Source organism: Trichomonas vaginalis, chromosome IV, assembly GCF_026262505.1.
Source record: "Trichomonas vaginalis G3 chromosome IV, whole genome shotgun sequence".
Taxonomy (NCBI): Eukaryota; Parabasalia; order Trichomonadida; family Trichomonadidae; genus Trichomonas; species Trichomonas vaginalis.
Genome location: NC_067206.1, coordinates 36,010,525 through 36,028,128, shown reverse-complemented (window position 1 = coordinate 36,028,128; position 17,604 = coordinate 36,010,525). Strand labels below are relative to the sequence as shown.

Genomic DNA, 17,604 nt, shown 5'->3' with positions numbered 1-17,604 from the left:
GCTAACATGGGTGGTACAAATATCTTAGCACCTCTTCAACATGTTTCTGACCTTCAAGCATCTGAAGGATTTGTTAAACAGATCTTCTTCTTGACAGATGGCGAAGTCGACAATTCCGACATTATCTGCGCAACAGCACAGAAGAACAGGTCAACAAACCGCATTTTCTCAATTGGTCTTGGTTCTGGTGCTGATCCAGGATTGATCAAAGGCATGGCGAGAAAGAGTGGCGGCAATTATGCTATCATTGGCGATAACGATAATATGAATGAGAACCCACAGAGCTCTTCTTCACGATCAAGTTGACATCGTTATTCCTGTTTCTCGTCTTGATGACAACAAAGGTCTTCGCCAACTATTCAGTCGCTACATTATTGAAGACTACAAATCACAACTTCTTCTTAAAAATGATGAAAGCATCAAGAAGAAATGCATTGACTTATCTCTTGCATCTGGTGTTCTTTGCAAATACACATCATACGTTGGTGTTGACTATGAATCTCATGAAGAAAGAGGACAACCTGCTCCTCCATTGATCCAATGCTGTGCAATGGCTCCACCTAAGAGATGCTTCAGAGGTATAGCACCGCAGGGCTGCTATGCTGCACCTCCTAAACAATTCAATGCTAAGCCAATGATGCGTGGTATGTCTCAACCTGGCGGTGGTATGGGATTTGGAGCTCCTCCTCCACCTCCTCCATGCGGTGCTGCTATGGTACCTCCTCATTTAGCTAATCAAATGATGCAACAAATGATGTCTGGAGCTTCTCAATACACAACTCCAGCACCTCCTCAATACGACGCTAATCAAATGATGCAACAAATGATGTCTGGAGTGTCTCAATATACAGCTCCAGCACCTCCTCAATACGCAGCTCGTCAAATGATGAAGCAACATGCTATGGATGATAGTGATGTAATGATCGCGAGATATTCAAGCCGACCATCAAATTCACCAGAAGAACAGATTCGTAAGCAAAAGGTTGATGGTTCTTGGGATGATTTCAATGGTGTTGATGAAATAATTGAAACTAAATATGGCCACAAAGTTGCATCAACAGTTGCAGCAATCGCATTCATCCGAAAGGTATTCAAAGATCATCTATCCGAATTCTCACTCATTATCAAGAAAGCACTTTCATTCCTTATGAAGCAAGACAATAGAGTTGATTGGAACTCTATCATCAACAAATTCATTTGAAACTTATTGTTTTAATAAAACAATTTCACTATTTTTTTTTCATATTAAACTTTATTTATGAGACACGTGTGAGTTATAATATACACAAACATAGAATATCTCATTCTTTCACTGAATGTTTCATGAGACAATCCTTTTGAATAATTTACATTAATTCAATCTCTTTTTTAGGTCTTCGAGCTTTTAACTTTTTAATTAATACTTAAATCATATTATAAAAATAAAATCTTTAAATTTTTTTAAATAAAAATACGAAAAATATAAATTAAATTGAAATTAATAGTGATAAGTACTACGAAATTGAATTTATAACTTTGCGTTCTTAGATATGTGACCAATTATGCTAACGTCTTCGTCATCATCATGGAATGAAACAAATTCTTCTTCTGGTTCGTTATTAGCGCCAACAACACTTCCAAACAAATCAAACTTGTTGATTGCAATGCATGGAGGGTATCCAGGGCAAGCGTTGTCTTGAATTAGACGAACATAAGATGCTGTGTATTCCTTATCAAAATGATATTGTTTTTCGTTGCAGATTCTCATTGAATCATCTTTTTCAATTGAATGAACTGTCTGCCATGTTTCATTGTCTTCCGAAATTTGAAGGGACCAGCTGTAGAGGCAGCAATCAAAGCAGTAGTTGTTATAATCATCATCACAGCAGCATCCGTTATAGCAGCAGCCACATCTAATAAAGTAGCCATTAAATTTGAATTTCTTAGATTTAATTGAAAAAATAATGAATGGATGGTCGTCATATGTATGGCTTACCTTTGAGCACCAGTCATATTTCTTTTCCCATGGATAAATTGCGTATTCTGGTTTTGTCATTTGTTTTGTTCCATTTATATGCTGTTTTGATGATCCTGATGCTGTGACAATGATATTTCCATCACCGTACACCTTTTGGAATATTCCATTATCATATTTAATGCTACCGATGCGCTCAAAAAGGCACAAAAACATTTTATTATACAAAAAGTGACATTTCTTATTTGAATCTGGAAAAAAAAACTCCCCTTCATTATACAAATTTATTACGATTGCTTGGATAACTAAGTAAACTATTATTTGCAATTGTAAGCACCCTTTTTTAAAATAGAACATTTTGGAGCTAGGTATTCCTTGAAATCTGAGAATATCTGAATAAAACAAAAATGTCATATTTTTATGTATCGCAATGTGTAATCTTTTGAATTTCATTAATAGAATAGCAAACCTTTTGAAAATAATGGGCAAATAATTGCAATTTGAAAAGATATCTCTACAGAAGATTAATTTAAGTATTAGTGATAATTTAGAAGAGAATTGTTTGTATTTTATGATGATAATTTCATAAATTTCCTCATGAATAACACGTTAAATCGAAATATGGACAATAATATTCAGGTAATTGAAGAATTTGAACCATAAAATATGACGATGCCATATTAAAAGGGATTTGCAAAGAGACAAAACAGTTAATAAATATTGTTTATTTAAAAAATTATTTAAATGTAGAAAAATGAAAAACAGATTCACGATTTAATACAAACAGGTATACTACAAATATATTTATTCAAACAGATTCAATTTTTGTATCATTTGGATCCTTGACTTCGACAGCAGCTAAATCTGCATCACATAGATCTCTTTCTCCTAAGGTTATCCATAGGGCAGCCCTCATCCTTAATCTTCTATCTGTTTTCTTTATAGAAATTGCCTTTGAAATATCAATAATTGCATCATGATTCTTGTAAAGGTTCATTAAGGCGAAAGCTCTATGTTGGAGCATATCAGCATCATCAGGGTTCTGTTCTAAGTACTCTGTAGCTGCTGCGGCTGCAGCTTTCCATTCTCGATTTTGAATTAGCATCAAAACCTTATCTGTTGGGTTTCCATTTGCTTGTTTCATCTTCAGAGTCTGTTTAACCTTGGATTTGGCCCTTGCTTTTGGCTTTTTGGAGGTATTAGATTGACTATTTTCGATACTTGAAAGACCTTCGCATACAGGAAGCAATTGTGGTAAGTTTTCTTTAGCTTGGTCAACAATCTGAAGCATTTCAACAAGAGATTGTGGATGAGTTTGACTTTTATGTCTTCTGTACTTAATTAAAAGCTTTTGTAGGTCAGATCCGATACGTGGGAATATGTGGACCTTTTCTTTAAGAGCTTTGATGAGATCTCGATTATCAGGTAAAATCAAATTTATCAGTGGAGAATGGTAATCTTTGATTTCGGATTCAGGAAGGGATCTTAGTACTAGTAACTCATCAATAAGACGATAGAATTGTGGTAAATCATCATCTAAATAAAAACTTTTTTCTGCTGCTTCGAAAAATATCATTTCTTCGGCTTCAGATCTATTACATATTGCTGCTAAAAGTCCGAGGAAAGGTATCAGTCCGCTGTCCGTAACTTTATTTAAAGCAGTTTGAGAAGCATCGATTGCAGCTTCATAATTACGAAAACGAAGATAAGAACAAATGAGTCTTATTGAGTATTGAAGTGAATTTGCTTGATTTGATGATTGATCTACAAAACTTCTCGTTGCCAAACATAATTTTAATTCCAAAAAATTATTATCTGGCGGAGATTGTTCTGGTGGTGAAATATAATGCGTTAGGCCAGATCGTATTTGATATGATTTAATTGAATTTATTTGAAAATGGTCTTGGCTGAGTTCTTTTATCGCTTTAATACTGCTAGATGTTAGTGGAGGAGGATTGGAGCGTGGGCTCACAGGAATGTCCATTCTAGATGGTGAGTCTAGTGGTGTATCCCATGAATGAAAAGGTGATGAAAACTGAGAAAGCATTTTAAAAAAAAAAGTACTCCCACAAATTTTTCAACAGACCCCATCATAAATATTGATTGTTGAATTGAAGTTAGAAAACCATCAGCGTAACTTTTTATATATGACTTTTCATATTCCAAAGACTAGCTTTGATTCTCTCATTAGGGTTGCTAATTTGGATGATCTTTTTGGATCATCCAAATTCGAAAAAAATCCCCAAATATCATCCTAATTTCGAGTTTTGGATTTTTCAATTTTTTTTTTGAAAGAAAAGAACTTTAATGTCTGATCAAGGCATTCAATCAAATAAATATGGTGAATTACGAAGTGCTCATAAAGACTACATAGATTTATATATTGCATTGTATCAGCTAAAAACGGAAAATGAAGAAGAATTAAACTCAATTTACAAAATGATCAGAGCAACATTGATCGATACAAATAAATATCTCCCAAAAAATGCTATAAGAGATATTTTAGATATTATTCCGTATAATAATCGATATACAAAGTCATATTTATCCTTTGCTAAACGTATATCTGATGATTATAATGTAAAACAGGTCAACAACATACTGCCAATATCAAACTTCATGTTTTATAAAGAATATGGAATTATATTAGACAAGTCTAAAAATTTCAAAGAATTTGAATATGATGATCTCGATATTTTTTCAGAAAATACAATTTACCGGATAATTATGGATAATAACAAAGAAAAATTTATACAATTCATTGAAAGCGATGAATTTGACAAAGATCAAAAACGACGTAGCAATTTATTTCCAAAGATTGACCGTAAATTTTGCATTGGTTATTCATTACTCGAATTATGTTGCTACTATGGAGCAGCTGATTGTTTCAAGTTATTAAGAACGAAATTTCACTCGGATATAACCCAACAATGTCTGAGATTTTCATTTTTAGGAAGAAATCAAGAGATCATGAGTGAATGTTTGAAATATCGAAAACTAAAAAAAAGAATGCATGAAATATGCAATTATTTCACACAACATTGATTTTGTAACATTTTTGATGAATGAGTACAATATCAAGATCAACAATGAATTATCTACATGCGGGAAATATAGAAATCTTGAATCATTTTTAGTTTGTTTCGATCAAACGAATGATATTAATCAATGTTTTGTTAATTCGGCAATGTTTGGTATAACTTCTCTTTGCGAATATTTCATTTCGCATGGTGCAAAAGTCAATGATAAAGATAAATATGGAAAAAGAGCTCTTGATTATGCAGTAGAATGCAATAATAAAGAAATAGCAGAATTTCTTCTTTCACATGGTGCAAAAGTCAACGAACAGGATGAAATCGGGCAAACAGCTCTTCATTATGCCGCAAAATATAATAATAATAAAGAAATAGCAGAACTCCTTCTTTCACATGGTGCAAAAGTCAACGAACAGGATGAAATCGGGCAAACAGCTCTTCATTATGCCGCAAAATATAATAATAATAAAGAAATAGCAGAACTCCTTCTTTCACATGGTGCAAAAATAAATGAAAAAGATAAAGATGGAAAAAGAGCTCTTGATTATGCAGCAGAATGTAATAATAAAGAAATAGCAGAATTTCTTCTTTCACATGATGCAAAAGTCAACGAACAGGATGAAATCGGGCAAACAGCTCTTCATTATGCCGCAAAATATAATAATAATAAAGAAATAGCAGAACTCCTTCTTTCACATGGTGCAAAAATAAATGAAAAAGATAAAGATGGAAAAAGAGCTCTTGATTATGCAGCAGAATGTAATAATAAAGAAATAGCAGAATTTCTTCTTTCACATGATGCAAAAGTCAACGAACAGGATGAAATCGGGCAAACAGCTCTTCATTATGCCGCAAAATATAATAATAATAAAGAAATAGCAGAACTCCTTCTTTCACATGGTGCAAAAATAAATGAAAAAGATAAAGATGGAAAAAGAGCTCTTGATTATGCAGCAGAATGTAATAATAAAGAAATAGCAGAATTTCTTCTTTCACATGATGCAAAAGTCAACGAACAGGATGAAATCGGGCAAACAGCTCTTCATTATGCCGCAAAATATAATAATAATAAAGAAATAGCAGAACTCCTTCTTTCACATGGTGCAAAAATAAATGAAAAAGATAAAGATGGAAAAAGAGCTCTTGATTATGCAGCAGAATGTAATAATAAAGAAATAGCAGAATTTCTTCTTTCACATGATGCAAAAGTCAACGAACAGGATGAAATCGGGCAAACAGCTCTTCATTATGCCGCAAAATATAATAATAATAAAGAAATAGCAGAACTCCTTCTTTCACATGGTGCAAAAATAAATGAAAAAGATAAAGATGGAAAAAGAGCTCTTGATTATGCAGCAGAATGTAATAATAAAGAAATAGCAGAATTTCTTCTTTCACATGATGCAAAAGTCAACGAACAGGATGAAATCGGGCAAACAGCTCTTCATTATGCCGCAAAATATAATAATAATAAAGAAATAGCAGAACTCCTTCTTTCACATGGTGCAAAAGTCAATGATAAAGATAAAGATGGAAAAAGAGCTCTTGATTATGCAGCAGAATGTAATAATAAAGAAATAGCAGAACTCCTTCTTTCACGCGGTGCAAAAATAAATGAAAAAGATAAAGATGGAAAAAGAGCTCTTGATTATGCAGCAGAATGTAATAATAAAGAAATAGCAGAATTTCTTCTTTCACATGATGCAAAAGTCAACGAACAGGATGAAATCGGGCAAACAGCTCTTCATTATGCCGCAAAATATAATAATAATAAAGAAATAGCAGAACTCCTTCTTTCACGCGGTGCAAAAATAAATGAAAAAGATAAAGATGGAAAAAGAGCTCTTGATTATGCAGCAGAATGTAATAATAAAGAAATAGCAGAATTTCTTCTTTCACATGATGCAAAAGTCAACGAACAGGATGAAATCGGGCAAACAGCTCTTCATTATGCCGCAAAATATAATAATAATAAAGAAATAGCAGAACTCCTTCTTTCACATGGTGCAAAAATAAATGAAAAAGATAAAGATGGAAAAAGAGCTCTTGATTATGCAGCAGAATGTAATAATAAAGAAATAGCAGAATTTCTTCTTTCACATGATGCAAAAGTCAACGAACAGGATGAAATCGGGCAAACAGCTCTTCATTATGCCGCAAAATATAATAATAATAAAGAAATAGCAGAACTCCTTCTTTCACGTCGTGCAAAAGTCAATGAAAAAGATAAACAGAGGAAAACCGCTCTTCATTATGCCGCAAAATATAATAATAATAAAGAAATAGCAGAACTCCTTCTTTCACGCGGTGCAAAAATAAATGAAAAAGATAAAGATGGAAAAAGAGCTCTTGATTATGCAGCAGAATGTAATAATAAAGAAATAGCAGAATTTCTTCTTTCACATGATGCAAAAGTCAACGAACAGGATGAAATCGGGCAAACAGCTCTTCATTATGCCGCAAAATATAATAATAATAAAGAAATAGCAGAACTCCTTCTTTCACATGGTGCAAAAATAAATGAAAAAGATAAAGATGGAAAAAGAGCTCTTGATTATGCAGCAGAATGTAATAATAAAGAAATAGCAGAATTTCTTCTTTCACATGGTGCAAAAGTCAACGAACAGGATGAAATCGGGCAAACAGCTCTTCATTATGCCGCAAAATATAATAATAATAAAGAAATAGCAGAACTCCTTCTTTCACGCGGTGCAAAAATAAATGAAAAAGATAAAGATGGAAAAGAGCTCTTGATTATGCAGCAGAATGTAATAATAAAGAAATAGCAGAATTTCTTCTTTCACATGATGCAAAAGTCAACGAACAGGATGAAATCGGGCAAACAGCTCTTCATTATGCCGCAAAATATAATAATAATAAAGAAATAGCAGAACTCCTTCTTTCACATGGTGCAAAAATAAATGAAAAAGATAAAGATGGAAAAAGAGCTCTTGATTATGCAGCAGAATGTAATAATAAAGAAATAGCAGAATTTCTTCTTTCACATGGTGCAAAAGTCAACGAACAGGATGAAATCGGGCAAACAGCTCTTCATTATGCCGCAAAAATATAATAATAATAAAGAAATAGCAGAACTCCTTCTTTCACATGGTGCAAAAATAAATGAAAAAGATAAAGATGGAAAAAGAGCTCTTGATTATGCAGCAGAATGTAATAATAAAGAAATAGCAGAATTTCTTCTTTCACATGATGCAAAAGTCAACGAACAGGATGAAATCGGGCAAACAGCTCTTCATTATGCCGCAAAAATATAATAATAATAAAGAAATAGCAGAACTCCTTCTTTCACATGGTGCAAAAATAAATGAAAAAGATAAAGATGGAAAAAGAGCTCTTGATTATGCAGCAGAATGTAATAATAAAGAAATAGCAGAATTTTTCTTTCACGTCGTGCAAAAGTCAATGAAAAAGATAAACAGAGGAAAACCGCTCTTCATTATGCCGCAAAATATAATAATAATAAAGAAATAGCAGAACTCCTTCTTTCACATGGTGCAAAAATAAATGAAAAAGATAAAGATGGAAAAAGAGCTCTTGATTATGCAGCAGAATGTAATAATAAAGAAATAGCAGAATTTCTTCTTTCACATGGTGCAAAAGTCAACGAACAGGATGAAATCGGGCAAACAGCTCTTCATTATGCCGCAAAATATAATAATAATAAAGAAATAGCAGAACTCCTTCTTTCACATGGTGCAAAAGTCAATGAAAAAGATAAAGATGGAAAAAGAGCTCTTGATTATGCAGCAGAATGTAATAATAAAGAAATAGCAGAACTCCTTCTTTCACGCGGTGCAAAAATAAATGAAAAAGATAAAGATGGAAAAAGAGCTCTTGATTATGCAGCAGAATGTAATAATAAAGAAATAGCAGAATTTCTTCTTTCACATGATGCAAAAGTCAACGAACAGGATGAAATCGGGCAAACAGCTCTTCATTATGCCGCAAAATATAATAATAATAAAGAAATAGCAGAACTCCTTCTTTCACATGGTGCAAAAATAAATGAAAAAGATAAAGATGGAAAAAGAGCTCTTGATTATGCAGCAGAATGTAATAATAAAGAAATAGCAGAATTTCTTCTTTCACATGATGCAAAGTCAACGAACAGGATGAAATCGGGCAAACAGCTCTTCATTATGCCGCAAAATATAATAATAATAAAGAAATAGCAGAACTCCTTCTTTCACATGGTGCAAAAATAAATGAAAAAGATAAAGATGGAAAAAGAGCTCTTGATTATGCAGCAGAATGTAATAATAAAGAAATAGCAGAATTTCTTCTTTCACATGATGCAAAAGTCAACGAACAGGATGAAATCGGGCAAACAGCTCTTCATTATGCCGCAAAATATAATAATAATAAAGAAATAGCAGAACTCCTTCTTTCACATGGTGCAAAAATAAATGAAAAAGATAAAGATGGAAAAAGAGCTCTTGATTATGCAGCAGAATGTAATAATAAAGAAATAGCAGAAGTCCTTCTTTCACGTCGTGCAAAAGTCAATGAAAAAGATAAACAGAGGAAAACCGCTCTTCATTATGCCGCAAAATATAATAATAATAAAGAAATAGCAGAACTCCTTCTTTCACATGGTGCAAAAATAAATGAAAAAGATAAAGATGGAAAAAGAGCTCTTGATTATGCAGCAGAATGTAATAATAAAGAAATAGCAGAATTTCTTCTTTCACGTCGTGCAAAAGTCAATGAAAAAGATAAACAGAGGAAAACCGCTCTTCATTATGCCGCAAAATATAATAATAATAAAGAAATAGCAGAACTCCTTCTTTCACATGGTGCAAAAATAAATGAAAAAGATAAAGATGGAAAAAGAGCTCTTGATTATGCAGCAGAATGTAATAATAAAGAAATAGCAGAATTTCTTCTTTCACATGGTGCAAAAGTCAACGAACAGGATGAAATCGGGCAAACAGCTCTTCATTATGCCGCAAAATATAATAATAATAAAGAAATAGCAGAACTCCTTCTTTCACGCGGTGCAAAAATAAATGAAAAAGATAAAGATGGAAAAAGAGCTCTTGATTATGCAGCAGAATGTAATAATAAAGAAATAGCAGAAGTCCTTCTTTCACGTCGTGCAAAAGTCAATGAAAAAGATAAACAGAGGAAAACCGCTCTTCATATTGCCACAGAAAAAAATAATAAAGAAATAGTGGAACTTCTTCTTTCATATGGTGCAAAAGTCAACGAATATGATAAAATGGGAGACACAGCTCTTCATATTGCAGCATGTTATAATTATAAAGAAATAGCAAAACTCCTTCTTTCACACGGTGCAAATGTCAATGCGAAACATTATCACACCCCTCTTTACAGTGCAGCGAACTTTAATAAAAAGGAAATGGTAGAACTTCTTATTTTAAATGGTGCAAATATCAATGAAAAAGATAGATATGGAGATACAGCTTTTTTAACCGCAGCAGGGCTTCAATTTAAAGAAATACTAGAACTTCTTATTTCATATGGTGCAAAAGTCAATGAAAAAGATGATTCCGGTAGAACCGGTCTTCATTATGCAGTAATCACTCTAGATAAAGAAAATGTAGAACTTCTAATTGCACATGGTATAAATATCAACGAAAGAGATAAATTTGGACTAACAGCTCTTGATTATGCATCAAAATTTAATAACAATGCAATAGTCGAACATATTTTAAATGGTGCAAAACACCACTAGTTAAGGGCTCACTGCATTAGTTTACAACTATTCAATTTTTTGCACTTAAAAGTACTTTTTTCTATGATAGAATTGATATTTTTATGAATAAACGTAAATAATGCATACATTGATCATATTTAATCTTTTCACTGTTTCAAAATCTAAAAAAAAATATCTCTAGATGAAGACTCAGTGTGTAAATAGCATATATTTTTGTAAACTAATTGCTTATAACTTCATTTGTAGTAAAGATATTAATTATCATAAAACATATTATTCTTGTGATACGGAAGCTCTACGTTTGTCCAGTATGTATAAAATCGCATTGCAAAATTCGAACTCATGGATCTGTCTATATTGCGTTTAAATCAATAAGGCATATTTAGGACAAAACTTCAAGATTTTACCTAAAAGTTTTACAGAACAAATTTTATTTTTAAATCTCAGTATGCTTTGGAAAAGTGACTTTTTTTTCCTCGAACTTAGGCTTGCTAAAAGTGGGGAACTTTACAAATCGACGGGGAAAAAATTATTGAGAGTACTGCCATGTGATTTGAAATGAATACGATAAAAACAGTTTTTTAACTATAAATCAAAATGCATTCCTGCTATATATCATCAGATCCAATTGGCTGTCTTGACATAGCATTCACTAACAAAGACCTCTCATTATAAATTTAGCAACCCTACTCCCATATAAATTATAGTTCCAAAACGAGCAATTCCAACAAATTAACAAAAGATACTCTGGAGTATGATATCCAAGAGTAAACGCTTAAATAATGTGTTATATGTTAATATATGCATATATAATTTTAGTAATTATTTTTAATCTCGAATCATTCGATTATGAATATATGTATTTATTTGGAATTAAATTACCAAACTAATGATAAGATAAAACGTCTAATTTCATGGATAAATATAAAGCCATCATTTTAGAAATTGCTCTAAAACTTCGTCCTTTATCTCCAATATACTATAATTCATGTGAAATAAGAGCTCAATATACTCTTTATTATTATATATTGCAATAAGGAAACTTGTTTTGACCTTATCTAATTTTTGCCATTTTTTTCAGAATTTTTTTAGAACAATTCAAAATTTAGCGATTTTACATTTTCGTCTATTGATTATATTCTATCATAACCAGTAATCATCTTTTCCATAGCGATGGAACAGAAAAATTCTATTGGTCGTGTGAATTCATACCATAAATTTATGCTCTCAAATTTTCTAAAGAAAAATTCACACTCTCAATCACTTCATTTTTACCTAGCTTTCAAATATGAAGTGGCTTTGGAACAATACAACACGCGTTGGTTTTGGTCAGCATTGCGTTGAAGAGCATTTCAAGGATTTTGTTAAACCAAATTCCAGAGTTTTAGTTACATTCGGTGGTGGCTCCATCGACAAGAATGGAGCTCGTGCAGATGTTACAAAGGCTTTAGCTGAACTCCATTGCGAAACAATTTGGGAAGGCGGCATTCCACCAAATCCAGAATACGATCGTCTTATCGAAATTGTCAAAGTTGCCAAGGCATTCAAGCCAGATTTACTTCTTGCTGTCGGTGGTGGCTCTATCCTCGATGGCACAAAGTTCATTTCCCTTGCAATGAACCTTGATGAATCAATTGATCCATGGGACATTCCAACAAAGGGTGTTCGCCCTGAGAAAACAACACCAGTTGGTGCGATCATAACAATTCCAGCTACAGGATCTGAATGGAACAATGGATCCGTTGTTTCAAGAAGAAGTACACATGAAAAACTCGGAATGTTGATTTTATATCCATCATTCTCTCTTCTTGATCCACTTTACACAATGACACTTCCAATCAGACAACTTAGAAACGGTCTTTTCGATGCTATGACACATTGCATGGATCAAGTTCTTACTCCACACGTTCTCCCAATGCAAGATAACTTCTTCTTTTCAGTCATGAGAGAACTCGTTGATATTTCTGGCCCAATCCTCTCTAAGGATAACTCAACACTTGAAATGCATGAAAGACTCATTGTTGCTTGCAGCTTTGCTCTCAACTACGTTTTAGCTCTCGGAAAGGAAGTTTGCTGGGGTATCCATGGTATTGGTCACATGCTCACAGCTAAGTGGGGAATTGATCATGCTTCAACATTAGCTATTATTTCTCCATTCCTTCTCGAAGAGTTCATCAATGAGCGTGAATATAATCTTGCTCGTGCTGCTGAACGTGTTTTCGATGTTCATGAAGGTTCTGATGCTGAAAAGGCAAAGGCATTCATTGCTAAACTCCGTGAATGGACAGTAAAGATTGGTCAATTTACAAAGGTTACTGATCAAGAAGGTGCAGTTGTTGCTCCAGAAGATGTTGATGCTGTCACTGAAATGGTCATGAAGTCAGAAGGAGGAAATCCTTTTGGATATCGTAAGACTATCACGCGTGAACATGTTCATCACATCCTTGAAAGAGCTTTGAAACAGTAAAATTTACTATTTTAAATTGTAATTTTCCAATTTTTCTCTTGTTGCTGAGAAGAGAGTATTCCTTTAGACTTATATTTAATTATTAAAGTATTCGACATCAACTGAATTGTTTGATAACACATCAACTTTTGTCATGTAATGATCAATGTGTGTCTATTGGTTTGATATGATATATCAAAAATATGATACATGTGTGAAATTTAAATTGATATCGAAATTTTAGGGTATTTCTCACGCATAATCTGAAAAGAGGCATTACTGTTCTTATTTGTCATCTAAACACCAAAAATTGAATCATTAGTCTATAAGTATTCATTGCTTCGCAAGGTTGAAAACAAGATTATTACATAACTACCTCAAACAGGGAGAAGAGGAAGAAAACTGGTAGGCTTTATTAGTAAATAAAATATCAAATTTAACATTATAGATGTGATATCAATAAAATATACCAATGATGAACTTAAAGAACAGTTAGAAAAAGACATTTTATCAAAATTCGGATAAAATGGTTATCGTTAAAACCGCATCAGGAGGTCTTCACATTTATTGCAACACTAATTTCTTTATGCAGTTTCGACAGATGATTAAATGTTATTCCTGCAATGATTATGATATTGATATCATGACTTCTATTGATGATTCAAGCGTTCATTAGTGGTTATGTCGATTCAAGATTCGCAAGAATGCAACAGAACCAATCAATACATACTCATTCATTCGTGGAAGTTACATTCAACATTAACCAGAACAGTGAATATATATTAAATGATTTGAATATTAAGGTAAGAGTTGAACAAAAGAACGAAGAAATAAAGAGTATAATGATGAAAAACAAAGATTAAACATTGACGATAAAACTTGCTCAGAGCATAGTTGATGTATTAGTGATTTGAATACATAATACGGTGGAAATATGAATTGTAGAAAAAAAATAACATTATTCACACTGTTTCAAGCTATTAATTCGTTACTAATCATTTAATTAATGAAGCATACGATAACGTTTATAACTTCTGCAGTTTAACTGAAAATGCAAAAAGTAATTTGAAAAAGCACGTAGTAGATAACATTTAATGACTTCTCATTTGTTTTGGTGAAGATTCTAAAACTATATCAAAAGAATATTATGATGAATATGTTTACCTTATTACGTAAGCCAAAAATAACATTTGATATAAAACTTGATGACTCGTTTTTGATAACAGATATTAGACGCAAGGCTGAAAATCATCAGTATAAAAACAGTTCTGAAGTAATTGAGGATTTATCACGTGTAATCCGGTTTTAGATTGGTGAAACAATATTTCATTCAAAAGGACTATAATATCCACGACAAAATGAATCAAATACATTCGTTCTTCAATCAAACATGAAAGAGTCACTTAAAATGATTAAATTATTTAAAAGAAGAAGGTAAAACAATAACAGCATGGGATGTACTACTAAATCAATTATCCTCATTAACCGTTAAGGGTGTTTGCTTTAAATCTGATTCCCCAGATGTTTTCTCAACGTTTCAGGGTTATAATACAACATTCTCGAAAAACCAGATTACTCAAAAATTGAGATGTTTAGGATTTCATTAAAGAAGCCATATGTGATAATAATGATGAAGTGTATAAATACCTTCTCGGCTGGATTGCATCAATGATTCAACATCCTGGAATCAAGAATGAAACAGCAATTATTTTGAAAGGACTTCAGGAACAGGTAAAAACAGATTTACAGACATTATTTCTGAACTCCTCGCTGGTTATTCATGCAAAAACATTACTGAAATAAGTGAGCTAACGGGTAATTTCAACTCAGTAGTTGAGAATAAAATGTTTCTTGTACTTAATGAACTCAAGAATGTAGGTGAAGAAGACTCGCAAGTGGTTGTAAAGTAGCAGTATTATTGTTTGGTTAAACTAATTGCTTATAACTTCATTTGTAGTAAAGATATTAATTATCATAAAACATATTATTCTTGTGATACGGAAGCTCTAGTTGTCCAGTATGTATAAATCGCATTGCAAAATTCGAAACTCATGGATCTGTCTATATTGCGTTTAAATCAATAAGGCATATTTAGGACAAAACTTCAAGATTTTACCTAAAAGTTTTACAGAACAAATTTTATTTTTAAATCTCAGTATGCTTTGGAAAAGTGACTTTTTTTTCCTCGAACTTAGGCTTGCTAAAAGTGGGGAACTTTACAAATCGACGGGGAAAAAATTATTGAGAGTACTGCCATGTGATTTGAAATGAATACGATAAAAACAGTTTTTTAACTTAAATCAAAATGCATTCCTGCTATATATCATCAGATCCAATTGGCTGTCTTGACATAGCATTCACTAACAAAGACCTCTCATTATAAATTTAGCAACCCTACTCCCATATAAATTATAGTTCCAAAACGAGCAATTCCAACAAATTAACAAAAGATACTCTGGAGGTATGATATCCAAGAGTAAACGCTTAAATAAGTGTTATATGTTAATATATGCATATAATATTTAGTAATTATTTAATCTCGAATCATTCGATTATGAATATATGTATTTATTTGGAATTAAATTACCAAACTAATGATAAGATAAAACGTCTAATTTCATGGATAAATATAAAGCCATCATTTTAGAAATTGCTCTAAAACTTCGTCCTTTATCTCCATATACTATAATTCATGTGAAATAAGAGCTCAATATACTCTTTATTATTATATATTGCAATAAGGAAACTTGTTTTGACCTTATCTAATTTTTGCCATTTTTTTCAGAATTTTTTAGAACAATTCAAAATTTAGCGATTTTACATCGTCTATTGATTATATTCTATCATAACCAGTAATCATCTTTTCCATAGCGATGGAACAGAAAAATTCTATTGGTCGTGTGAATTCATACCATAAATTTATGCTCTCAAATTTTCTAAAGAAAAATTCACACTCTCAATCACTTCATTTTTACCTAGCTTTCAAATATGAAGTGGCTTTGGAACATACAACACGCGGTTGTTTGGTCAGCATTGCGTTGAAGAGCATTTCAAGGATTTTGTAAACCAAATTCCAGAGTTTAGTTACATTCGGGTTGGCTCCATCGACAAGAATGGAGCTCGTGCAGATGTTACAAAGGCTTTAGCTGAACTCCATTGCGAAACAATTTGGGAAGGCGGCATTCCACCAAATCCAGAATACGATCGTCTTATCGAAATTGTCAAAGTTGCCAAGGCATTCAAGCCAGATTTACTTCTTGCTGTCGGTGGTGCTCTATCCTCGATGGCACAAAGTTCATTTCCCTTGCAATGAACCTTGATGAATCAATGATCCATGGGACATTCCAACAAAGGGTGTTCGCCCTGAGAAAACAACACCAGTTGGTGCGATCATAACAATTCCAGCTACAGATCTGAATGGAACAATGGATCCGTTGTTTCAAGGAAGATACACATGAAAAACTCGGAATGTTGATTTTATATCCATCATTCTCTCTTCTTGATCCACTTTACCAATGACACTTCCAATCAGACAACTTAGAAACGGTCTTTTCGATGCTATGACACATTGCATGGATCAAGTTCTTACTCCACACGTTCTCCCAATGCAAGATAACTTCTTCTTTTCAGTCATGAGAGAACTCGTGTGATATTTCTGGCCCAATCCTCTCTAAGGATAACTCAACACTTGAAATGCATGAAAGACTCATTGTTGCTTGCAGCTTTGCTCTCAACTACGTTTTAGCTCTCGGAAAGGAAGTTTGCTGGGGTATCCATGGTATTGGTCACATGCTCACAGCTAAGTGGGGAATTGATCATGCCTCAACATTAGCTATTATTTCTCCATTCCTTCTCGAAGAGTTCATCAATGAGCGTGAATATAATCTTGCCTGTGCTCTGAACGTTCGATGTTCATGAAGGTTCTGATGCTGAAAAGGCAAAGCATTCATTGCTAAACTCGTGAATGGACAGTAAAGATTGGTCAATTTACAAAGGTTACTGATCAAGAAGGTGCAGTTGTTGCTCCAGAAGATGTGATGTGTCTGTCACTGAAATGGTCATGAAGTCAGAAGGAGGAATCCTTTTGGATATCGTAAGACTATCACGCGTGAACATGTTCATCACATCCTTGAAAGAGCTTTGAAACAGTAAAATTTACTATTTTAAATTGTAATTTTCCAATTTTTCTCTTGTTGCTGAGAAGAGAGTATTCCTTTAGACTTATATTTAATTATTAAAGTATTCGACATCAACTGAATTGTTTGATAACACATCAACTTTTGTCATGTAATGATCAATGTGTGTCTATTGGTTTGATATGATATATCAAAAATATGATACATGTGTGAAATTTAAATTGATATTCGAAATTTTAGGGTATTTCTCACGCATAATCTGAAAAGAGGCATTACTGTTCTTATTTGTCATCTAAACACCAAAATTGAATCATTAGTCTATAAGTATTCAT

The 17,604-nt window shown here is 32.7% G+C and overlaps 5 protein-coding genes and 1 pseudogene across 6 annotated transcripts, besides 1 other annotated feature; 4 read left to right on the top strand and 2 right to left on the bottom strand.

Annotated features, from left to right (window-relative positions):
- Nucleotides 1-268: 268 nt before the first annotated feature.
- Nucleotides 269-1,201, top strand: TVAGG3_0230060 (vault protein inter-alpha-trypsin domain-containing protein; the record flags this gene model as incomplete). Its single annotated transcript, XM_001319903.2, has 1 exon — nt 269-1,201. One exon carries the CDS (start codon nt 269-271, stop codon nt 1,199-1,201), a length of 933 nt encoding a protein of 310 aa, XP_001319938.2.
- Nucleotides 1,202-1,507: 306 nt separating this feature from the next.
- TVAGG3_0230050 (galactose-binding domain-like family) lies at nt 1,508-2,170 on the bottom strand (the record flags this gene model as incomplete). Its single annotated transcript, XM_001319902.1, has 1 exon — nt 1,508-2,170. One exon carries the CDS (start codon nt 2,168-2,170, stop codon nt 1,508-1,510), a length of 663 nt encoding a protein of 220 aa, XP_001319937.1.
- A 556-nt stretch (nt 2,171-2,726) lies between these two features.
- On the bottom strand, nt 2,727-4,001 carry TVAGG3_0230040 (tetratricopeptide repeat domain domain-containing protein; the record flags this gene model as incomplete). The annotated part of the gene is made up of 1 exon (XM_001319901.1): nt 2,763-4,001. The coding sequence occupies one exon, from the start codon at nt 3,999-4,001 to the stop codon at nt 2,763-2,765; it is 1,239 nt and encodes a 412-aa protein (XP_001319936.1).
- Nucleotides 4,002-4,261: 260 nt separating this feature from the next.
- On the top strand, nt 4,262-4,999 carry TVAGG3_0230030 (protein of unknown function (DUF3447); the record flags this gene model as incomplete). Its single annotated transcript, XM_001319900.1, has 1 exon — nt 4,262-4,999. One exon carries the CDS (start codon nt 4,262-4,264, stop codon nt 4,997-4,999), a length of 738 nt encoding a protein of 245 aa, XP_001319935.1.
- A 1,591-nt stretch (nt 5,000-6,590) lies between these two features.
- Nucleotides 6,591-10,708, top strand: TVAGG3_0230020 (annotated as a pseudogene). The gene has a single exon. A coding segment is annotated over exon 1 (4,118 nt).
- A 1,265-nt stretch (nt 10,709-11,973) lies between these two features.
- Nucleotides 11,974-13,157, top strand: TVAGG3_0230010 (alcohol dehydrogenase YQHD family; the record flags this gene model as incomplete). Its single annotated transcript, XM_001319898.1, has 1 exon — nt 11,979-13,157. One exon carries the CDS (start codon nt 11,979-11,981, stop codon nt 13,155-13,157), a length of 1,179 nt encoding a protein of 392 aa, XP_001319933.1.
- Nucleotides 13,158-13,486: 329 nt separating this feature from the next.
- Nucleotides 13,487-17,604: part of a mobile genetic element that runs on past the window's edge.